General features: G+C 54.5%; 1 protein-coding gene across 2 annotated transcripts in view; it reads right to left on the minus strand.

Moving 5' to 3' along the window:
* The window catches only part of IKBKB (inhibitor of nuclear factor kappa B kinase subunit beta), a 52,804-nt gene extending 28,872 nt beyond the window's left edge, over nt 1-23,932 (minus strand). For both annotated transcript variants that reach the window (XM_025277661.3, XM_025277759.3), the window contains exons 1-5: nt 23,778-23,932; nt 23,169-23,291; nt 8,573-8,667; nt 6,507-6,624; nt 3,563-3,632 (exon numbers count right to left, since the gene is read on the minus strand). In XM_025277661.3, the coding sequence (XP_025133446.1) occupies nt 3,563-3,632; nt 6,507-6,624; nt 8,573-8,667; nt 23,169-23,273 (388 nt within the window). In that variant the 5' untranslated portion in view covers nt 23,274-23,291; nt 23,778-23,932. The remainder of the gene's footprint in view (nt 1-3,562; nt 3,633-6,506; nt 6,625-8,572; nt 8,668-23,168; nt 23,292-23,777) is intronic.
* Between the last annotated feature and the right edge of the window lie 314 nt (nt 23,933-24,246).

A 24,246-nucleotide genomic window follows, 5' to 3' on the forward strand; every position in this document is an offset into this window, starting at 1 on the left:
GCCTGTGTCTATCATCCTGATGCTGCTCTGCGTGGGCATCTCTGGGAGACAAGTGGCACAGGAGAAGTTAAAGCTAAGTAGGGGTCACCGGCCAGTCAGAGCTATGGTGTTTCCAGTAGTCATGTACGCATGAGAGAGCTGGACCATAGAGGAGGCTGAGCACCAAAGAATTGAAGCTTCTGAACTGTGGTGTTGGAGAAGACTCTTGAGAGTCCCTTGGACTGCAAGGAGATCCAACCAGTCCATCCTAAAGATCAATCCTGAGTGTTCACTGGAAGGACTGATGTTGAAGCTGAAACTCCAATCCTTTGGCCACCTGATGCAAAGAACTGACTCATTTGAAAAGACCCTGATGCTGGGAAAGACTGAAGGTCAAATGAGAAGGGGGTGGCAGAGGATGAGGTGGTTAGATAGTATTATCCACTCAATGGACATGAATCTGAGCAAAATCTGGGAGATACTGAAGGACAGAAGAGCCTGGCGTACTGCAGTCCATGGGGTCACAAAGAGTTGAACATGACTGAGAGACTGAACAAGAAGAACAAGGAGTCCTCAAGAGAGGGCCACGTACCCGCCCCGGGGCAGGGGTGGGCTCTGGCCATATCTGCGGTCAGCCTGGCAGGGACCAGCAGGGCAGCTCCACAGAGGGACATGGGTCGGCCCTTGGGACTAACTGGAACAAAACAGGCTCAGGAAACGTTCCAGAATACAAAAGAGTTATGTGAGAGGAGCTCCCAGAAACCCTTTTGAACTTGGGCTCCGTGACGACATTGTGCAAGAGAAATAAACTTCATGAATCTCGTACACAAATCAGAAAAGGGACTGAAAGGTCAATCTGAGCTTATCAGCAACCCCCCAGTCAGGCGGCCGGATGGCATCCAGGAGGCGGCAAGGGCGGTGGTCTGAGCAAGGTCGGCCACTTCCAGGGAGGGACATCCTGGAAGATGGCCACCCGCCCAGCTCACCGGACCTCAGCCCTGGGTCACAGCCCAACTGAGGACAGCGGAGGTTTTCCAAAAGGGGAGCCTGGGGGGCCGGGGGAAGGACAGGAGGGACCAGCACATGGCAACTGCCCTACCTCCTGACGGTTCTCACAAGGCGAGCCATGTGTCCGTCTCTCAGCAAATAAAGCTGCTGCCCTTAAGAAGTAACAGGGGACTTCCCTGATGGCCTAGTGCTTAAGAGTCTGCCAGCCAATCCAGGGGACCTGGATTTGATCCCACGAGCCTCAGGGCAACAAAGCCTGCGAGCCACAGTTACTGGGCCCGAGTGCTGCAGCCGCTGAAACCGGTTCACACGAGAGCCTGTGCTCCGCAACAAGTCAAGATGCTGCAGTGGGAAGCCCACGGACCGCAACAGGGAACAGTCCTGACTCGCCGCAGCTAGAGGAAGCCCGAGTGCGGCAATGGAGACCCGGCGCAGCTCAACACAGATCCATTAAAGGAAATAAGCAATGTGCCAAAGGCCACGCTGCTAACAGGAGGCAAGGGCTGCTATCTGACCCCCGATGGCTCATTTAATCTTACGTGAATAGCTGTTCTTTTAAATAAAAAGTAGGTCCTTCTTCTAATTTCCTTTGGGATTTATTTCATTCACTGACAAGTATGTATAAAGCAGCTGCTATGCAAGGTACTACTATTCCAGATGTGGGAGACACAGCATTGACAAAGTCTTGGCTTTTGTGAGTTTAATTCTATCAGACCAGCACTTCAAAGAAAGCCTCATTATTTCCAACTTGGGGCCACAGAGAGGAAGACAGGGAACCAGCGACCTAACGACCTTTGATACTCATCCACCGACAGGAGAGTGGAGCCACTTAAGCTTCCCCGGGGCTCACCTGTCCTCACTATTCTGACTTACGTGTAACTTACACACACACACACCTCGAATACATAACAGAAAGCTACCACAGGAGGCAGTGGTACCTGGACATGACATGTGGCCACACCGAGAATGAGACCCGCAGAGGCTCCGTAAATATCGTAAGGGTCACTGGAGGATGCTAAAGGTACACGAGGCAGTAGACAGTTTTGTGTGCCTGAGACAATCACTCAGAGACTATCTTAACAACAATTTCCTGAATGCACAAATAACCTACTAAGTGAAAACACATTTGAAGAAATAACATACAGAAAAGACTTGAAGCTCTAACCAGAAACAAAAGCTGTCCACAAAGAGCAAAAGAACATGCTCCAACCTTCTAACCTGCCTTCGACTCAAGAGAATGAACTGTGATGTGGCCACCAGCGCAGAAGACACGTGAACGTCCATGCACAGTGGGGACAGGCCAGCGTGGGGGCGGGGGGTCCAGGGAGCAGGTGGGATCTTGGCCGAAGGACTGGACTCTCTAGGGAGTCAGAGAGGGCACCTCCCTCTCTGAAGCAGCCTGGCTGGTGATGGACGCACACTCAGGTCACATAAAACTGCTGCAACATCCTGACGCTGCACATCTGAAACTCACACGTGTCAAATGTCAATTACGCCTCAACAGAGCTGGAGAGAAACCCCCGACTGGTGCCACGTCATCTTGTCCTCACTGTGAACCCCATCCACAGGACAGACACAGGCTACAGAGTGACAGGGAATTTTCCATGTCCCACTGCTTGGATCCTAACCGTAAGCACATCATCACTCCATTCCCCCTCACTTCCTTCTTGCCCAGAGTGACGAGGCGGCAGGGGCAAGGCCAAAGCCCTGGGCACTGCAAGCCCCCCTACCCTCCCAGGCCAAGCATCAGCAACGCAGCTTTACAGATGGGGCGAGGTGGCAATAACTGGTGAACCGGGGTGACGAGCCTGTTGGCTTCACTGCACTGCTCTTCCAACTTTCCTATATGCTTGGTATTTTCCTAAACAGAAAGTCTGAACATACCACAAGAAAAAACATACAGCTTCCGAGAGGGCGCGGTGGGCGAGGGGTGAAAACAGTGTCGTTCCCCAAACTGGGGGCAAACGTTGAGTGACGAACCCTGGGTACCTCTCAACTCCCGATCTCAGACTGTCACCTTGCACCACCAACCTTGCAGGTTTACCCCCAAAAGAGCAGGTACCAGGGCCGGGGAGATGGTATCTGAGCCCTGCACGCCAAGGTCGGGCTCCTGCTGCTCAGGCCAGCCAGGCCTTCTCAGAGGGCTGTCAACACCCTCCTCGGAGGACGCCAAGGGTTAAACGGGGTTTAAAGGAGCACCGTTTTTTCCTATGGCTTTGGCCAGCAAGAGAACTACCAACGAGGAAGTGGAAAAATTCACTGCCAAGGGATGAGATGCATTCAAAGGACAACCAACTCCATCACTGGCCGTTACGGGAAAGCTGGGAGTGGAGCTCTTTAATGGGAAAGGAAACTCACTCTTCTGTGCACATGACTTAGTCCGGAAGGAAGGGAAATCTATCTGAGTTCAGTGCCCGCTTGACTAGGCCCTGTCGACCGCCCCCTCACCAGTCCCCCGCCACCGTCTGTCCCTGCCAACCCACCTCCGCAGAGACCGGCAGACCTGTCACCTCCCCTCCGCCCCCGCAAGGCCCCCCCCGGCGGGTACGGCCGGACGTCCGGGGCTGGGGTTTACCAATGTCGCTCAGCAAGGTGAGGATGGCTCCTTCCCGCAGGCCGCAGCAGTTCTCAAACTGGTTCAGGTACTGTTGAGAAGAAGGGGAGAGGCATCAGGGGGAGTGGTCACCAGCCACCAATGCACTGTCCACCAGGGTCCTCCGCCAGCTGAGGCCGTCTGAGCGCTCCCCGGGTCCTGGGCGGGCACGGGCGGCAGGACTGGCCAGGACAGGGCCCAGACGGGGATGGAGGAAGGAGACCTGCGAGCTCCTGGAGGTGCTCACGTGTGCGACCCTGAAGCCGTTCTCGGAGCCTCACCTGAGCCACGGTCCCAGGGAAATGGGCACAGCCGGAGCTCAGCCACTGCTGATCCACTGCTCCCAAGAGCCCTGGGGACCCACTGAATCCCTCCTTCCGACCCCTTCCCCTTGCCCTGGGTGGGGATGACAGCAGGGACCACGTGGCAAGCACTCACCACAGGCCGGCACCACGATGGAGCCAGGAGAGCAACGGGAAGCACACGACGCTGGGTCCAGGGACGGCTGAGCGTGGACACAGTGCCACCTGGCTGTCCTGCCCCCCAAGCCCCAAACCTGCCCCAAACCTGTGCACCTTCTTCCCTAGGGAGGAGTGAGGGGGTGCGGATGGAGGTACAAAGCTAGCTTGCACCCAGAGCCCACACGGCCCTTGAGCTCTTCGCAGATGGAGAGCCACGTGGATGCGCTCCGTGGAGCCTTCCTGCCCCATCTCACTGCATCCCAGCCTGCCCTCCTCTGAGGCCAGCGTCGGCGGCCTTCCCGTCTCACGGGTGAGATGCCGGACCAAAGGGGTCCAGGCGTCTGTCCACCCCCAAGGCCGCTGCAGGACCGAGCTGCCCCAGGACGCAAGTCTATCTGAGGCTCGGGCCCTCCTGGCCCCGGTGGTCTATCGAGGGTCTCAGTCTGCTGCGAGAAGCCAGCCTGGACTTCAGAAAGCAATTTCCCGACAAGAGGGGCACCGATGCGAAGTAACCCCCACCCCCATGTATGTCCATGAGCTGTTCCCATATCGGGCACACACACCTCACTCCTCTGATCAGCTCTGGCTTTTAGATTCACTCACGCATTGGCCATGGAGAAGGCAATGGCACCCCACTCCAGTACTCTTGCCTGGAAAATCCCATGGACAGAGGAGCCTGGTAGGCTGCAGTCCATGGGGTTGCTAAGAGTCAGACACGACTGAGCGGCTTCACTTTCACTTTTCACTTTCATGCATTGGAGAAGGAAATGGCAACCCACTCCAGTGTTCTTGCCTGGAGAATCCCAGGGACGGGGGAGCCTGGTGGGCTGCCATCTATGGGGTCGCAGAGTCAGACACGACTGAAGTGACTTAGCAGCAGCAGCACGCACTGGCCAAGCATGTCTCCCCGTCCAGGAGTGTGGATTTTGAACATTCAGGAGCGGGGAAAGACAGGCCACTCCTCTTGGAACCGAGATGACGGACCCCGGGCGCCAGGGCAGCAGTGCCCCCCCTCCCTGATCTCCCCTGGTGACCGCGTGGACGCAGGCCCTGTGGTGCGCCACCCCGCCTCCGCCGCACCACCCTGCACCCCCGGCCGGGTCAATCACGCCCCAGTCTGTATCACTCTCTTCCCCGGCCGCCTGGCTCCCCGCTGCCCGGCTCCCCGCTGCCCATGAGATGACGTTGGAGGTCCTCCGCTGCCGTAAGCTGGTTGCCTCCCACCTACCGCCCACGCTGCCCGCCAGGGAGTGTCCACTCGGCTACAGGGACACAGCTTTATCTCCCTAAATAGCTGCAGTTAGTAATCCAGTGGCTGTCAAAGGTTAGGAAAATAAAAGAGGAAAATGGAAGTTCTGTCGAGTCCCTGTTTTGCCTCTGTTATCAGTCCCTGCCTGTGGGCTGTGCCAGCAACTATGCTCATATCCTGCCCTGACACCCCCTGATGGGCCACCCCTCGGGCCGGAGATGGCCACTCGGGCACATGGGCCTCATGGAAAGTCCCTCTGGAGAGGGACAGTGGCAGGGGCCACGAGAGCAGTGGGAAAGCAGGCAGTGCTGGCACTGGGAACGGCCGAGGGGGCACGAGGCACCTGCTGGCTGTCCTGCCCACCACTGTGCACCTTCTTCCGGGGCGAGGAGTGGGGGGATGTGGACGGAGAGGCAAGCTCTCTGCAATATAAAGCCGCCTTCTGCCCAGAGCCTGCACGGTCTTCGTGCTCTGTCTTCACACTTCTGTCCTCACAGATGGAGCGGGGCCCGCGACTGGGACCCGCAGGTGAGCCCCAGGCTCTGCCGCTGCGGCTGTGGCGGCCCAGCCCCCCACGCAGCCCCTCTGGGCCAGGAGGTGCCCCCCTTCACTCGGGACCCCATCTGTTTCCCCTGCATCGCAGGGCTGCTCACGAGGCTGAGTAAGAGCAGGTCATGGTACCATTTCCGAGATGGGACACACACGGCCCCCGGGACCCACCCCGCAGCGCGTGTTCTGATACAGAGACGTGTGGACATGGCGGGAAGGTAGGTGGGGAGCAGAGCCCAGAAACTGTGTCAGTGGCAGCTCTGGGTCCCCGGCCCGGCCAGCCGGAGCCGAGTCAGTCCCTTCCTGCCCCACTGTGTGACCCCGGGCAGCCGTGGCTGGGAGAAGCTGTGCTCACGGGGACGGTGGCCACGGGGCACCAAAGGGCTGACACAGCTGTGCTGGGGGAGGAAGGTCTGTCTGGGGCTGGTCCAGCCCTGCCCTGGACTTGACCGGGTGGTGTTCCCTCATCACTCGAGGGACAGCCGGAGAGTGCACAACAAGCCCCGCCCTGACCTCTGCGTCCCCCCCAGGGCCCCCGCCCCAGGCCCCGCAGCCTCACCTTGCCCCTCTAGGGTGCCCCCGCTCAGGGCCACCTGCAGCCTCACCTTGCCCCCGCACAGGCCCCCCCCCCCCCCCCGGGCCCTCGCCCCAGGCCCCGCAACCTCACCTTGCGCAGGTCCCCGCCCTGGCAGTACTCCATGGCCAGCAGGGGCAGGTCGTTGGGAGCCAGGCTCTGCATGCCTTCAGGGACGTCCCGGGCAGCCACCACATTGGGGTGGTTCAGCCTAGGGGGGAAGCGGAACGGGTGAGGGGGGCAGACACCAGGCTCACCCTTGCTCCCCAGAGCCTCGAGGTGCCAGGGCCTGGAGGGTGCCGGGGCGAGGGCACGGCAGCGCTCGGTCTGAGCCATGAGCCCTGGTCGTGCAAGGGCACCAGGGAGCTTGGTTCTCCTCAGAGGCCCCACGGCACGCCCCCCACGCTTCCCAACTGTTCTAAAGCAGAGAAAGCGGAGGGACTGTCGACGGCACGCCACTGGGTGGGGACGGGGTGTGTGTGTGGGATGTGTGTCTGTGTGTGGAGTGTTGGTGTGTTCATGGTGTGTGTGTGTATGGCATGTGTGTGTGGTGTGTGTATGTAGTGTGTGTGTGGGTGTTGTCTGTATGTGGAGTGTGGGTGGTTTGTGGCACGTGTGTGTGTCTGTATGGTATGTGTGTGTGGTGTGTCTGTGTCTGCTCGTGTGGTATGTGTTTGTGGTGTGTGTGTGCATGTGGGGTGTGTGTGGGGTGTCTGTGTGTGGTTTGTGTGTCTGTATGTGGAGTGTGGGTGGTGTGTTTGTGGCGTGTGTGTGTCTGTATGGCATGTGTGTGTGGTGTGTGTGTCTGCTCATGTGGGGTGTGTGTGTGTGGTGTGTCTGTGTGGAGTGTTGGTGTGTTCATGGTGTGTCTGTATGGCATGTGTGTGTGGTGTGTCTGTGTCTGCTCGTGTGGTGTGTTTGCGGTGTGTGTGTGCGTGTGCATGTGGGGTGTGTTTGTGGCATCTGTGTGTCTGTATAGCATGTGTGTGGTGTGTCTGTGTCTGCTCGTGTGGTATGTGTGCGTGTGGGGTGTGTGGGGGGTGTCTGTGTGTGGTTTGTGTGTCTGTGGAGTGTGGGTGGTGTGTCTGTGCATGTGTTATGTGTGTGGGGTGTGGGGTGTGTGTCTGAGTGTGGAGTGTGGGCAGTGTGTTTGTGTGTTGTGTATGTGTGCAGTGTATATGGTGTGTGTCATATGTGTGCTGTGTATCTGTGTGTGGAGTGTTGGTGTGTTCATGGTGTGTGTGTATGGCATGTGTGTGTGGTATGTGTATGTGGTGTGTGTGGGTGGTGTGTGTGTGGCGTGTGTGCGTCTGTATGGCATGTGTGCGTGGTGTGTCTGTGTCTGCTCGTGTGGTGTGTTTGTGGTGTGTGTGTGCGTGTGCATGTGGGGTGTTTCTGTGTGGTTTGTGTGTCTGTATGTGGAGCGTGAGTGGTGTGTTTGTGGCATGTGTGTGTGTCTGTATGGCGTGTGGGTGGTGTGTCTGTGTCTGCTCGTGTGGTGTGTGTGCATGTGGGGTGCGTGTGAGGTGTCTGTATGTGGTTTGTGTCTGTGGAGTGTGGGTGGTGTGTTTGTGGCGTGTCTGTGCATGTGGCATGTATGTGTGTCATGTGTGTGAGGGTGTGTCTGCATGTAGAGTGTGCGGTGTGTGTGCACGTGCTCATGTCTCACAAGACACCCCCTTCCCCGGGGTCGGGAGGGAGCCCCTGCTGGGCTGCAACTCCCCCGCGCCTTCCCAGCTGGGAGGGCAGCCCCCCAGCTCCCCCACCCCGGCCCCCTGGAGGAACAGACTCTGCCAAAAGGTTCACAGCAGGGACACTCACCTACCGGCTCAGAACTGGAAACACTGGGGAAAAAGGATCTTTGCTGACAGAAAACTCAGCGTACTGGCTGCTTTGTATCATATAACAAAGGAAGCCCACTCAGAAGCCTCGGCGGGGCCGGGGGTGGGCTGTCACTGCCGCTGCCCCGGCGGCCACCCGCCTGGACAGTCTGGCTGGGGCCCTGACACCTCTATCAGGGTATCAGTGCTGGGCCTCACGCCTCTTTCCAGAGAGCTAGGCTGCGGCTCCAGATCCTGAGGCCCTCCTCCAGAGTCACTGCAGCGTCCCCCGAGCCCTGAGGTCCCCCACCCCGGCGTTGCTGGCGCCCAGGCCCTCACCTCCTCATGATCTGGATCTCCAGGCACCAGCGCTCGCGGTTCCGGGGACTGAGCTCCTGCCGGCACTGCTTGATGGCAATCTGCTCGCCCGTCTCCTGCAGAGGACGCACGGGACGATCAGAGACAGCCAAGGGTCAAACCCACAGCTGTCGCCTCCGGGCCCAGAACACAGCCCGCGCTCAGCTCCAGGCCCCCAAGGCCGGCAGCGTGCCCCTTAACGGATGGCCCCAAGTCCCCTCCAGCCCACCTCCCGGCCCTGCCCCCTGGTCATCTCTATCCACCCCACATCTGCACCCAGGCCTTGCCCTGTCCCCACCTCCGCCTTGAGACCTCTTTGGAACACTTCTGCCCAAGAGAACCCTCATTCCTTGAACCCTGGTGCTACTGGACTTGATCTTGGACCCAAGCAAAAGGCACTTCCCTGTGCTTCAGCCTAACAGTTAACGCCCTGGCTCCAGGTTTCATTTTTCTCTCGCTGGGGGGGTCTCTCTCTCCAGAGAGAAGGCAAGCGCAGTATAGGAGATGGAACACAGGCTGATTCAAATCCCAACACAGCCATTTACCAGCTCTGTGATGCTGGGGGGACCACGGGCTCTGGCTTGGTGTCTCTATCTGTAAAGTAGGAACACTGACACCCGCCTTTCAGGCGCCTCCAGGCTGAGCCCCCAGCAGCGTCCAGCCCTGAGCAGGCACTGGGAACACTGCTGGCGGCAGGCCCACGCAGGCGCCGCCGGCATTAAACCCCTGAAGCTGGGCTCCAACCCACCTCTCCATCCTCCTCCTGCCTGAAGCTGGGCTCTAACCCACCTCTCCATCCTCCTCCTGCAACTCCACCTCGGGCCTCCAATGCCAGTCAGGGTCAGACCGCTGGCCCAGCCTGTGCCCTCTGGTCTCTGCTCCGGGGCAAGGCCTGGGTGCCCCCCACCGCAGGGGCTCCTGCCCTCCTGTCTCAACAGGGCACTCCTTCGTAGCACTTACTCACCAAAGACTTATTTTCTGCAGGGTCACAGGGTTACTTTCTCTTTTCTCTGTTACACTATAGGCCTGTCCATCCTCAGGAGTTTAACCTCTAATGCAATATCTGACATAGTGCCCTCGATGGAAGCTTCATGAATGGGAATGAGGGAATTGCTACAATTCTTGTGAACGACAGACAGCCTGGGTCCCGAGGATTAACTCTTCCCTCCCCCTGGGTGTCCAGGCAGCACCGAGGTCAGCGCTCGGCCGCCCCCTCCCGGGCCCCCAGGCCCCTGCAGTGAGAGCCCCCTTAAGAGCCCACATGCCCTGGGACCAGCCCTGACCTGCAGGGCAGGCAGAGGAGAAATCCAGCAAGAAAAGGCTACAGAATGGTACCAAAATTCCACTGGGGCCCAAACAAAAGATGGGTGTCCTAGAGGCCCCACTGGACCATTTTCTCTGTTTATGAAAACATGTGTTACGAGGAATCCTAAGTCTTATAAGTGCAGGAATTCATTCGGTCCAGACTGGGACTCAACAGATGCATGTCGAGGTCGTGGCAAGGCCCCCAGGGATACATGCTTCCTCAGGGCGGCAGACACGCATCGAGTCACAGGTCCACCAATCCAGCCACGATCCCTGCAGATCAAGGGCCCACCCGGGAGGAAAAGGACAATGGGAGTCAGGGCTCCCCAGGTGGTGCTAGTGATAAAGAACCCACCTGCCAATGCAGGAGACAGAAGAGACTTGGGTTTGATCCCTGGGTGGGGAAGATCCCCTGGAGGAGGAGATGGCAACCCACTCCGGCGTTCTTGCCTGGGAAATAACTCGGACAGAGGAGGCTGGCGGGCTGCTGCACACAGGGTCGCAGAGTGTTGGACACGACTGAAGCGACTTAGCACACACGCACGCAGACAAGAAACAGACAGTGTCCCCTGGGACGCCTTACTCGCTGGTCAGCAGACCCGTCCCTAAAATCAACATTCATGAATGAAAGCTTCAGGAATGAGGTGGAGGCATCTTTTGACTGTGACGGCTCCAAGGCCAGAAGCAGATACTTCCAGCAGCCCCACCCAGGGCACTCTCCCAAGTGGCTTCTATCAAGTCCCCACACGGCTGTCATTAAGCCTCGGTCACACAGTCACCTTATATACTTTTTTTTTTTTCCCAACAGCTCTGAGATATCATTCACACACCATTCAACTCAGCCATGGAAAGCACACACGCTGATGGTCTGGGGTACATTCAGAGTAACGTGGCCAAAGCCACAGTCTGTTTTAGAGCGTGCTCACCAGGGCCTCCCTGGTGGTCCAGTGGCTGGGACTCGGTGCTCGTGGTGCGGGGGTGCCAAGGTTCGAACCCCAGTCGGGGGGTCTAGACCCCACATGCCGCAACTAACAGCTTTACATGCTGCATATTAAAGGTCCCACACGCCACACCAAGACTGAAGATCTCTGTCCCACAACTAAGACCCAGAGCAGCTTCACTCAGTTCAATTCAGTCGCTCAGTCGTGTCTGACTCTGCGACCCCAAGGACTGCAGAACGCCAGGCCTCCCTGTCCATCACCAACTCCTGGAATTTACTCCAACTCATGTCCATTGAGTTGGTGATGCCATCCAACCATCTCATCCTCTGTCGTCCCCTTCTCTTCCAGCCTTCAATCTTTCCCATCATCAGGGTCTTTTCCAATGAGTCAGTTCTTCACATCAGGTGGCCAAAGTATTGGAGCTTCAGCTTTAGAATCAGTCCTTTCAGTGAATATTCAGGACTGATTTCCTTTAGGATGGACTGGTTGGATCTCATCGCAGTCCAAGGGACTAATTAGTTAATTATTTTAAAAGAGAACATACTCATCCCCTCCCAAAGACATCTCCACCCCCAGGCCCAGACAAGCACTCATCTACACGCTGCCTCTACAGATTTAGCCGTCTGGATACTTCACATAAAGAGGATTGTACAAGATGTGTTGTTTTGTGATGGCCCCCCGCCCAGCAGTATTTCGAAGGCTCACCCTCTGGCAGCCCATGCCTGCTCTGAGCCACGCTCCCCGGCATCGCCCACGGCAGCAGGTGCTGACGGCCAGGCTCTGCCACTTTGTCCACTTACTGCGCTGTTAGAACCCCGATCTCTGGCCAGGATTCGGAGGTGCCCTTGAAGAAGAGCTGACCTCTTTCAAAAACTGGCAGTTCTGCTGCTCTTGAACCCACCAGGACAGCTGGACGAGCAACCCTGGATGGACGTCCAGTTAGCACTGCTTAAGAGTTAGGGTGTGTGTCCAGAGGCCACGATTTGTTTCATCAACGAACAACCAGACTGCGTTACATTGCACGAGACTTTCCACCCTTTGCATCGTGAACTTCCCGAATCCCCTGCTCTCAAAGTGATTCGAATCTGCTTTCAAGTTTCACTTCCCGTTAGGGTTCAGACTCGTTTTTTTACTCAGTTCTCTGGTAACTCCACCAACAGCCATTCTGATACGTGTCTAGAAGCTTGTTTGCAGGTGGGCGTGATCGCGCAGAAACCCGAGCTCCAGCAATGAGAGAAGGACGGCCACACTGCAGAGGGAGGTCAGGCAGCCGGGAGTGTCCGCTGAGCATGTGATGTTGAGACTGACGGTTGTTTTAAACAACCGTTCAGTAGAAGATACTGCAATTCATGGTTTGTTACTGCAGAACGTCTCCTCGAGTTTAAAAATCTGCACCTAGTTTAATATACACGACAGTGCATTCATTTTCTATCACTGCTACGAGAAACTGCCACCAGCTCGCTGGCTTAAAACAACACCAATTTACTTCCCGATGGTTCTGGAGGTTCAGAAGTCTGGCGAGGGTCTCACGGGACTGAAATCAAGCTGTTGGCAGCCATGTCGTCTTCAGAGGCCCTAGTGAAGAATGCCCTTCATGTCCGCCCTAGAAACTGGGGTCTGCCTGCAACCGGTGGCCCACGGCCCCTTCCTCCAGCTCCAGGCCAGCGGGGACCAGTGCAGCCTCTGCGGGTGCACTGCTGACGCCGCCTCTCCCGTCTCCCTCGTCACTCTCAGCGGCCCCTGTGCTTACACTGGGTCCACCCAGGTCGTCCAGGATGAGCTTCCCAACTAAGGTCAGCTGATCAGCAACGTTGATTCCCTCTGCAGTGCAACCTAACCTTCACAGGCTCAGGGGGTTAGGACGCAGACATTTGGGGAGGGGTCACTATTCTCCTGAGCATAAACAGTACGCTTCCTTCATGAAGATGACGGACAGGGCTTCTCTGGTGGACCAGTGGTTAAGGATCTGCCTTGCAATGTAGGGGACACCAGGTTCGATCCCTGGTCCCACAAGATCCCACATGCTGTGGAGCAACTAAGCCTGTGCGCTGCAACTACTGAGCCCATGCTCTAGAGCCCATGAGGCGCCTGTGCTCTGCAACAAGAAAAGCTACTGCAACGAGAAGCCCAGGCACCGCAATGAAGGGCAGCCCGTACTTGCTGCAACGAGAAAAGGCCAAGCAGCAGCAAAGACACAGCACAGCCAAAATAAGTAAGAAAATAAATGAATCTTAAAAAAAAAATGACAGATAAGTCAAACCCAAAGGGTAGACGTTACGTGCCTTAGGAAATATTTTATAGAATCCGTCTGCATATACACTGGGTGACTGCAGATGGCTGTAATGTCCTGCCCAACACAAACACCGGAGCTCACACACAGCCGTCACCTGGCCCATCCCAGAATCCACTAATAGACCCTGATACTGAAGATTGATACTAAAGACTGATGAACAGTCAAACTCAACCTATAGAGTGAATTTTATGACGTGAACACGGAACACACCGTGGGGTTAAGTGGGCACAGGCCCCAACACTGAGTGGGCAGCTCAGCCTGGTCCTGCGGTGCCAGGGGAAACCCTGCCTTCCCAGGCCTGAGGGTCCCACACAAACACCTCTTACCCTGAGACCCTCTAGGAAGTACTCTAAAACATTCCCATCTTTCCACGATTAATCTTTCACTTGAAACAGAAACCCAGGTAGAAGGACCTTCTGTGGCTAAACACATACTTTCTCTGGAAAGCAAAATTCAATCAATCATGAACAGACTGTGAAGATGGTTTTGAAACTCTGGGGGTGTCTGTCCCCAAGTTGCAATGACATGCCAGGGCATGGATGACTGACTCTTTTTGGCCTGGAACCTCCCAGTCTCAGCTCAGTTCTCTGGAATCCCAGACTTGGCCCGAACCATCTCAGTACCCAACTCCTAGGAAGTTGGGACAAAATTTAAAAGCGGTATATCTGGAGAAAATGGAGAAAGGGGCCCAGGATGGTGTCTCCATCGAAGGCAGTTGATTACGAAGGTCCTTCAAGTCTCTACGATCTTATCGCCTTTTGCGGACAAAGGTGAGTGTACTCTGAAGAGGGGTCAGCGTGGGGGGGCAGGCTCCCCCAGACTCCTGGGACCCCTGGACAGCACTACAGGAGAAGCGAGCTGAAGGCCAGCCTTTGAAGGAGCCTCCGGCCTCCCTGGTAGCCTTTTTCTAATGGCTGGAGGGCCACGAACAGGAAGCCAAGGGGTCTGTCCACACCCTCGGGTCATGAAGTCACCTCCTGTTACCAAGGCAACCACTCAACAGGCCCCTGTGGTCTAAGAGGGGGGCTGGAAACACCTTCCGTGTTCCTTCTCGGATCTTCCCTCCCAGATGAGTGTTTCGGGAAGGAGGGCCCAGAGTCAGAAGGCTGAGGTCAGCTGGCTGAACCCGCCCACTCCCTTCGCCTCCAGACCCACCCACAGGAGCTCGGAGGAAGCAGGTCAGATCACCGGTGATCCCTCGCGCCTCACCGGGTGAATGTGTGACCTTGAGCTCATCACCTAAGCCTCTGGGTCTTTATCCACAAGGTGGGGATGACTATACCCCTTCTGGTGCTGTCGGTAAAATGAGACGGAGCGTGGGCCCCTCAGGGGCTTGGAGCACGTTCCTACCTTCTCTCCCCACGCCACCTGCTGCCCCTGCCCCCCCACACTGCGTGCAGCCTGCGCTCTGTGCCAAGGCCCTTCAGGCGCGTCCAGCTCTGCGTGACCCCATCAACTGTGGCCTGCCAGGCTCCTCTGCCCACGGGATTCTCCAGGCAGGAATACCCCACCTCCCATCAAATCCTGCCTGAGGATCCTCCTATCACACCCGAGCACACAGGAGGTGGTATGGATAAGGCACCCATCACACCTGGCGATGACACCCTCGCTAAACAGGAGCCATAACGATTTCTGCACGAGCTGGTGCTTGTATTTACACCTATTTGATATGTTCCTGAGTAGTCATTTCACTTCCTTGACTAGAGCGTGAGTACAGTCAGTCAGGATCGTCAAAAAGATGGTCCCCTGATGGCTCAGGCCAGGGCTCAAAGCCTGTAAGATTTGAAGACACACAGACAGGCTTCAGCGAGCGCAGTGTCGTCCAGTGAGGGGACAGGGAGAGCTGGCCCTACTTCTCGAGCGGTGACCAGCGTGTCCACAGGGATCAGGCAGCACTTTCCAGCCTTTCCCATCACAGCACAGAGGTTGTGACATTAGCAAGGCGCCCTGGGGCGTCTCACTCGTCTAAGACCCAGGCTGCTAGTGCTTATATCTGCAAGGCACTCTGGAGGCTTTCAGCCCAGACAGGCTGACAGCAGAAGGGATCAGTATCTTCAGTTCAGTTCAGTCGCTCAGTAGTGTCCGACTCTTTACGACCCCACGACCCCATGAATCGCCGCACGCCAAGCCTCCCTGTCCATCACCAACTCCCGGAGTTCACTCAGACTCACGTCCATCAAGTCAGTGATGCCATCCAGCCATCTCACCTTCTGTCGTCCCCTTCTCCTCCTGCCCCCAATCCCTCCCAGCATCAGAGTCTTTGCCAATGAGTCAACTCTTCGCATGAGGTGGCCAAAGTACTGGAGTTTCAGCTTTAGCATCATTCCTTCCAAAGAAATCCCAGGGCTGATCTCCTTCAGAATGGACTGGTTGGATCTCCTTGCAGGCCAAGGGATTCTCAAGAGTCTTCTCCAACACCACAGTTCAAAAGCATCAATTCTTCGGCACTCAGCCTTCTTCACAGTCCAACTCTCACATCCATACATGACCACAGGAAAAACCATAGCCTTGACTAGACGGACCTTTGTTGGCAAAGTAACGTCTCTGCTTTTGAATATGCTATCTAGGTTGGACATAACTTTCCTTCCAAGGAGTAAGCGTCTTTTAATTTCATGGCTGCAGTCACCATCTGCAGTGATTTTGGAGCCCAGAAAATAAAGTCTGACACTGTTTCCACTGTTTCCCCATCTCTTTCCCATGGAGTGATGGGACCAGATGCCATGATCTTTGTTTTCTGAAAGTTGAGCTTTAAGCCAACTTTTTCACTCTCCACTTTCACTTTCATCAAGAGGCTTTGTAGTTCCTCTTCACTTTCTGCCCTAAGGGTGGTGTCATCTGCATATCTGAGGTTATTGATATTTCTCCCGGCAATCTTGATTCCAGCTTGTGTTTCTTCCAGTCCAGCGTTTCTCATGATGTACTCTGCATATAAGTTAAATAAACAGAGTGACAATATACAGCCTTGACGAACTCCTTTTCCTATTTGGAACCAGTCTGTTGTTCCATGTCCAGTTCTAACCGTTGCTTCCTGACCTGAATACAGATTTCTCAAGAGGCAGATCAGGTGGTCTGGTATTCCCGTCTCTTTCAGAATTTCCCACAGTTTGTTGTGATCCACATAGTCAAAGGCTTTGGCATAGTCAATAAAGCAGAAGTAGATGTTTTTCTGGAACTCTCTTGCTTTTTCCATGATCCAGAGGATTTTGGCAATTTGATCTCTGGTTCCTCTGCCTTTTCTAAAACCAGCTTGAACATCAGGAAGTTCATGGTTCACATATTGCTGAAGCCTGGCTTGGAGAATTTTGAGCATTACTTTACTAGCATGTGAGATGACTGCAATTGAGCGGTAGTTTGAGCATTCTTTGGCATTGCATTCTTTGGGATCAGAATGAAAACTGACCTTTTCCAGTCCTGTAGCCACTGCTGAGTTTTCCAAATTTGCTGGCATATTGAGTGCAGCACTTTCACATCATCTTCCAGGATTTGAAATAGCTTAACTGGAATTCCATCACCTCCACTAGCTTTGTTCATAGTGATGCTTTCTAAGGTCCACTTGACTTCACATTCCAGGATGTATGGCTCTAGGTCAGTGGTCACACCATTGTGATTATCTGGGACGTGAAGATCTTTTTTGTACAGTTCTTCTGTGTATTCTTGTCATCTCTTCTTGATATCTTCTGCTTCCGTTAGGTCCATACCATTTCTGTCCTTTATCGAGCCCATCTTTTTGCATGAAATGTTCCCTTGGTATCTCTAATTTTCTTGAAGAGATCTCTAGTCTTTTCCATTCTGTTTTTTTCCTCTATTTCTTTGCATTGATCGCCGAGGAAGGCTTTCTTATCTCTCCTTGCTATTCTTTGGAACTCTGTATTCAGATGCTTATATCTTTCCTCTTCTCCTTTGCTTTTCGCTTCTCTTCCTTTCACAGCTATTTGTAAGGCCTCCCCAGACAGCCATTTTGCTTTTTTGCATTTCTTTTTCATGGGGATGGTCTTGATCCCTGTCTCCTGTACAATGTCATGAACCTCATTCCATAGTTCATCAGGCACTCTATCTATCAGATCTAGGCCCTTAAATCTATTTCTCACTTCCACTGTATAATCATAAGGGATTTGATTTAGGTCATACCTGAATGGTCTAATGGTTTTCCCTACTTTCTTCAATTTAAGTCTGAATTTGGTAATAAGGAGTTCATGATCTGAGCCACAGGCAGCTCCTGGTCTTGTTTTTGCTGACTGTATAGAGCTTCTCCATCTTTGACTGCAAAGAATATAATCAATCTGATTTCGGTGTTGACCATCTGGTGATGTTAGCTTCTTCCAAATCCACGTGGGAGGCTGTGGCACAAAGCCCCAAAGCTGCCCACATCAGAGCCAGGACCCAAGCCCGGGTCCGTGTGATGCAAGCTCTGTCCTGGAAGGGGTTGCAGCTGAGGTCACTGAGGTCACCTCATCTTCTCCTTCTCCCTTTGTGTCTAACAAAACATCCTATTGAAAATGCAAGCCCTCCTAGACAGTACTTGAGCTGAAGATTTAAGAGAGTATCCACACAGCAAGGACTGTCGAAGCCCACGCACGCTTGGTAAGAAAAGCAAAAAACACTCAGGAAGGCAGGTGGGGTCATTTGTTCCACTGCCCTTCCTCCCTCAGAGATACTCGTTTTCGGCGTCTCTGCTTAGCAAGGAAGACCTACATATTTTGTCATCCAAAGCGGGGGTTTTCACTATAGTGCTTCAAAACAGTTTAGACTGACGGTGGACAAAACTGAGCCTTCCCAGGAGTGTCCTTGACCTTGGATCCCCACGTTGGAGAAGCCAGTGGACGAGGCGTGAGGCTGGGATTCAGAGGAACAGGTTCAGAAGATTCCGGCTCCTTTACCTACTAGCTCAGCCTCTCTGGGAAGGGGTTAACCTCCCTACACTTCAGTTTCCTCGGATATGAAATGGGAGTAAGAACAACAGTACTCCTGCTGGGGGCTGCCGTGCCGACTGGAGACAAAGCAGGTGAAACGTCTCACCCACGCGGGCGTGCGGTGCGTTCTCCACAAATGTGGGTCTGATCATTAGGTGTCTCTCATCCGAATGAGGGTGCCGATGCTTGGGCTCTCTCATGTGACTCCTCCTCTGAGGAAGCAGAAGTATTCTCTCTTATGGACAAGGCACGTGGAGTGTTAGGAAAACATGCATGGCTGTCACGTCCGGTAGAATCTGTGACTCTGCCCGACTGGAGTTACATAGCCACCCCTTTCTCCTGGGTGCCTTCCTCCAGAGGCTCGGAACGCAAGGGGGTCTCCCAGAGAACACGCAGCTCATGTTCTGATCATGGACACTAATGAAAGACCCTCCCCTGCGTACCCAGAGCAGCCCAGGGATTTCCCCGACGGTGGGAACAGCCCGGGAGGACCTGGACCACTTCCTGAACTAAGCCAGGTCATGGCCAAGTGCTCACCACACACCAGCGAACACTGGATGCCTCCCCCCAACCCCTCACGTCCACCCCACCCCTACCTCCTGCCACCTGTCACCCTGAAAACAGCTCTTAAATCTGCCCGCCTCCACAACCATCAGCCCCGTCCAGTCTCACGCCTGGAGTACTCCAGAAACCTCATAACTGGTCTCTCCAGTGGACAAGGCAGGGCCAGCAGGGTCCCAGTACCACACCCCAAGAGCTGATGGGTAATATCCAGGAATTTGGTGAGAAAGGTGGTCAAGCCGCCAGTGGTTTGAAATAAGCCAGGTAGGAGTTGTTACCTGGTAGAAATCAGGATGTCTTTGGGGAGAGCTGACTGCCCCGCCCAGCACTGCCTGGGCCCCTTCCCATGTGTCCCCCCCCCCCCCCACCAAAGCAGGGCTCCCGGCAGCAGCACCCACCTTCTGCACATTAGCCTCCCTTGCACCCGGCTCCCCTGTCAGCCCACTTGCTCACACCCGCTGGCCAGGGCCCACCCTTGGCAGGGGCTCTGAACAGGCCGCCCCCTCAGCCTGGACCCTCTTCCCACCCTCCCCACCCGGCCAGTGCCCACCAACCCTCAGGTTCCTTGTTCCTCCCGCCTGGCGATGCCTCCTGGGGCAGCCTTCCCAACCCCCAATGTAAGGTCTCAGCGCCCTGGGGGTTCCTCTCCCAGGCTGTGATGACCATAGTTGGGAGCTTACGTTTATAATACTTGATTAGCGGTGCTTTCCTTTTTCCAAAAAGGCCTTCATCAAACAGTGGCTGACTCCTGGGCACCCAATACACGCACAACATAGAGTTTCTGTGAGGGAACTGGAAGAGGCCCAAATGCAGACAGGGTCCGGGCTGACGGGAGCCCTCCTCCGCAGATACACGGGCTGCAAGGGAGGCTGAGGAACTCAGGGAGAACTGACCCCAGACTCCGCCGGGTGGGCCTCGCTGACTGACCTGCTGGAGCCCAGAGGGCAGAGGCAGGGAGGGCAGGGGCCCCAGATGGCAGAAGGAGAGCTTGGCTTTCGGTTTTTTTGTTAAATAAGGTTTTTGAACAGAAGAAACTTGAAATAGAAGACACAAACACATTCTCTCTCCCTCGGGCTCACAGCTAGAAAGCCAGAAACAGCCTCCATCTGACAACTGTACCCCAAGCCCAGAGAGCACACGGGGGCCCCCGGGGGTGGAGACAGCAGACAGTGGACCATCCTGACAGAACTCTCTCTCAAGGAAGCTGAGATGTGGCTGCAGTGGAATGCGGGCTGGAGCCAAGACTCTGAAGGCCCCGGCCCAGGTCTGTGTGGGGCTGAGCAAGGAGCTGAGCTCCGGGAGTTGGTGATGGACAGGGAGGCCCGGCGTGCTGCAGTCCATGGGGTCACAAAGAGTCGGACACGACTGAGTGACTGAACTGAATTGGGGAAGGAGCTAGCTCTTCCGTCCTGATGCCAGGGCTCTGTTGCACCTCCCTTGTACCCCAGCCATGGAGTTTCCTGGAATCAGGAGTTTCCCGGGTGACTTTGAGTAACTACCACCTGCAGGACTGTCCTCTGGCCCCCACGTTCCTCCAGGGGTTGCTCCACCCATTCAGAGCTCCACGTCTTCCAGCTGATAGGGGAGGCTGGGGGTCTGAGATGACCTCTGCTGTGACTGGCCAGAGGCCGGGATGACTCTCCCTGCTGGCTGCAGCCAGGCTCCTGGGAATCCACCATCTCTTCAAGTCCAGAAAGATGCTGGAGGTCCTTCATTAAAAAGTGGGTACCTTCCCTCAAGGGCTTCAGTGTGTCTGAATTTTGGGTCAAGAAGCTAGTATTAGCTATAGGGTAAGTGAGGGTTCCCCCAAGCAGAGATCTCCAAACTGGGTATAGGCAGGGGTTACTCAAAACAGGAATCAAAAAAAACACACAGGAAATGAAGCTTTCCTGCTATTAACCATGCAGCACCATGCTCAGAGGATCTGTCAGGTCGCGCGCCACTTCTAATACTCGGGGGATCCCGAGGACAATGGGATTTCCACCAGCAGGGGCAGACAGGGGCCGGTGGGGACAGGCCAGAGGCTCTGAGCGCCCCACTTACGTAGAATTACGGACAGTATCATCCAATTTTAATACGTTCAGTTCAGCCACTCAGTCGTGCCCAACAATTTGCAACCCCACGAACTGCAGCATGCCAGGGTTCCCTGTCCATCACCAACTCCCAGAGTTTACTCAACGTCATGTCCATTGAGTCGGTGATGCCATCCAACCATCTCATCCTCTGGTATCCCCTTCTCCTCCTGCCTTCAATCTTTCCCAGCATAAGGGTCTTTTCCAATGAGTCAGTTCTTTGCATCAGGTGGCCAAAGTATTGGAATTTCAGCTTCAGGATCGGTCCTTCCAATGAACATTCAGGACTGATCTCCTTTAGGATGGACCGGTTGGATCTCCTTTAAGTCCAAGGGACTCTCAAAAGTCTTCTCCAACACCCAGTCCAAAAACATCAGTTCTTTGGCACTCAGCTTTCTTTACGGTCCAACTCTCACATCCATACATGGCTACTGGAAAAACCATAGCTTTGATTAGACGGACCTTTGTTGGCAAAGTAATGTCTCTGCTTTTGAATATGCTATCTAGGTTGGTCATAACTTCTCTTCCAAAGGAGCAAGCATCTTTTAATATCATGGCTAAAGTCACCATCTTCAGTGATTTTGAAGCCCCCCAAAATAAAGTCTGACACTGTTTCTGCTGTTTCCCCATCTATTTGCCATGAAGTGATGGGACTGGATGCCATAATCTTCATTTTCTGAATGTTGGGCTTTAAGGCAACTTTTTCACTCTCCTCTTTCACTTTCATCAACAGGCTTTTTAGTTCTTCTTCGCTGCCATAAAGGTGTTGTCATTTGCATATCTGAGGTTATTGATATTTCTCCCAGCAATCTTGATTCCAGCTTGTGATTCATCCAGCCCAGCGTTTCTCATGATGTACTCTGCATATCAGTTAAATAAGCAGGGTGACAATATACAGCCTTGACGTACTCCTCTCTGGATTTGGAACCAGTCTGTTGTTCCATGTCCAGTTCTAACTGTTGCTTCCTGATCTGCATACAGATTTCTCAGGACAGGTCAGGTGGTATGGTATTCCCATCTCTTGAAGAATTTTCCACAGTTTATTGTGATCCACACAGTCAAAGGCTTTGGCATAATCAATAAAGCAGAAGTAGATGTTTTTCTGGAACTCTCTTGCTTTTTCGATGATCCAGTGGATGTTGGCAATTTGATCTCAGGTTCCTCTGCCTTTTCTAAATCCAGCTTGAACATCTGCAAGTTCATGGTTCATGTACTGTTGAAGCCTGACTTGGAGGATTTTGAGCATTATTTTGTTAGTGTGTGAGATGAGTGTAGTTGTGCAGTAGTTTGAACATTTTTTGGCACTGCCTTTCTTTGCGATTGGAATGAAAAGTGACTTTTTCCAGTCCTGTGGCCACTGCTGAGTTTTCCAAATTTGCTGGCATATTGAGTGCAGCACTTTCACAGCATCTTCTTTTAGGATTTGAAACAGCTCAACTGGAATTCCATCACCTCCACTAGCTTTGTTCGTAGTGATGCTTCCTAAGGCCCACTTGACTTTGCAATCCAGGATTTTAATAAAAGGACTCTCATAAAATGGATGAGTGACTTAAAGAGATTCTTGTGGAGAATTTCAGTGCATGTAACACCAGGGCAAACAGGAATATGGAAGCCCTAATGCTTGTGGGGTGAAAAATTCATGTGTCAAAGACATTAAGAGAACAATGAGGATCTATGAGATGTAAAATCAGCCCAAAGAATTCAAAATTATAAAAATTACTTGAAACGTGCATGTTCACCCACCATCCTGAATGATAATTCTCATTTTCGTGTGCCTCTGTATAACTCTCACTGTGAGATATTGCAAACAACACTGGGAAGACACCAGGACTGGTAAGTATTTAAAATGTTTTTTAAATTAACTTTTAAAACATTTAAAAATGTTTTATTATTTTCACACTTCAGATTTTTCTAAAGTGTGAAAACATGTTTGCATGTTTCATAACATCTAATACATTCAGTTCAGTTCAGTTCAGTCGCTCAGTCGTGTCCGACTCTTCGCGACCCCATGAACTGCACCACGCCAGGCCTCCCTGTCCATTACCAGCTCCCGGCGTTCACCCAAACTCATGTCCATCGAGTCGGTGATGCCATCCAGCCATCTCATCCTCTGTCGTCCCCTTCTCCTCCTGCCCCCAATCCCTCCCAGCATCAGAGTCTTTTCCAATGAGTCAACTACACAATATATTAGTAGGTGATAATATTAGGTTAGCAAAGATTTGTAATTTTTAAAATATATATTTGAAGTTGAAAACTTTTTTTTTTTTTACTATTTATTTAGGTGACATAGTCAGTAAAGCTTGGAGACCACTAACCTAGAGTCAGCTTAGGGGACCTAAGGCTGCCTTCCCAGGCCCTTTCTCTCCCAAGAAGCCCACCCAGGGCCAAGGTGAGCCCCATTCACAGGGTGGGTGGGGGGGTGAGACTTAGTCTGCACCCTCTAACCCTGCCGGCCCCTCCCCCGCCCCCGGCTCCTCCCAGCAGCACAGAGCCTACCTGATTGTGCCATCGGATGACGTTCCCAAATCCCCCTGTCCCAAGCCGCTCTTTCATTTCCCAGGCCCCACATGTCTGGGTTGGCAGGGAAGGTGACCAGCTCATACTGAAGTCCTGCTAACGCTGCAAGCAATGTGGGGGGCGGGGGGGGACAAAAGGTGATGGTTAAGGAAAAGTGGGAAGATGGACAAGGTTAAGAGATGCCACAGCGCTTCGATGGGAAAGAAAAATCGGAACTGATTTTTCATCTCCGTACATAAAAGCAGGTGGCTGGGTCTGGTTTTCGTTTGGGGAGCAAAGTCTTGTCTTTCGCAGCCCCCCACCCACCCCACCCCGAAGCTGTATGGAAGCACCAGGGGGTGGCGTGGGGGTCCCGCCCAGGACAGAACGCCCCCGCGCCCAGGACCTGCCAGGGGATCCCCGGGCTGCGCCCCGTGGCCCCGACGAATCACCGCCGCGTCCCGGGCCCCCGCCCGGCACCACTCCGCCGGGGCCTCTCAGCCCTCCCCGCCCGGGAAGCCCCGGACTCGGGGCCGGTCACGCGCGTCTCTGGGAGCCTCGGAGACGGGGGGGCGGGTGACACCGGGGGCGCCCGCCCGAGGCACTCACCTGGCGGCGGGGCGCGGGCGCCGCCCCGAAGACATGAACGCGCGGGGCCCTCAGAGCCGCCAGACAGGCGCCACTTCCTCAAACACTTCCTGCTCTGACGTCACGGGGCACGTGGGTCGCGGCCTTAAAGGGGCCGCCGGCCCAGCCTTCCCCACCGCCCCTCCTCGCCCGGTGACCAACCCTGGGGAAAACGGCCCCGTGCGCTTTAGCGGTGCGACTTCTACCTGAGCGCTTTCTGAGACGGGGAAGATGGGGATTTCCTCATCTGCCCCCCACCCCCGCCCCGGGGTCAGCCTGACCAGGCTTCCTAGAGTTTGAAGTAGGGGAATTTCCCGCTCCTCCCCCACCTCCACCCCGCTCCCCCCTCCCCCCCAGGATGGATTTAGGGACGGTTTACAAGAATTACCCTGGGCCTCTAACTTTTCCGGCTGTAATCCCTCACCTGGTCTGGAAAGTCCTGGGCTCAGAT

Source organism: Bubalus bubalis, chromosome 1 (assembly GCF_019923935.1).
Source record: "Bubalus bubalis isolate 160015118507 breed Murrah chromosome 1, NDDB_SH_1, whole genome shotgun sequence".
NCBI lineage: Eukaryota > Metazoa > Chordata > Mammalia > Artiodactyla > Bovidae > Bubalus > Bubalus bubalis.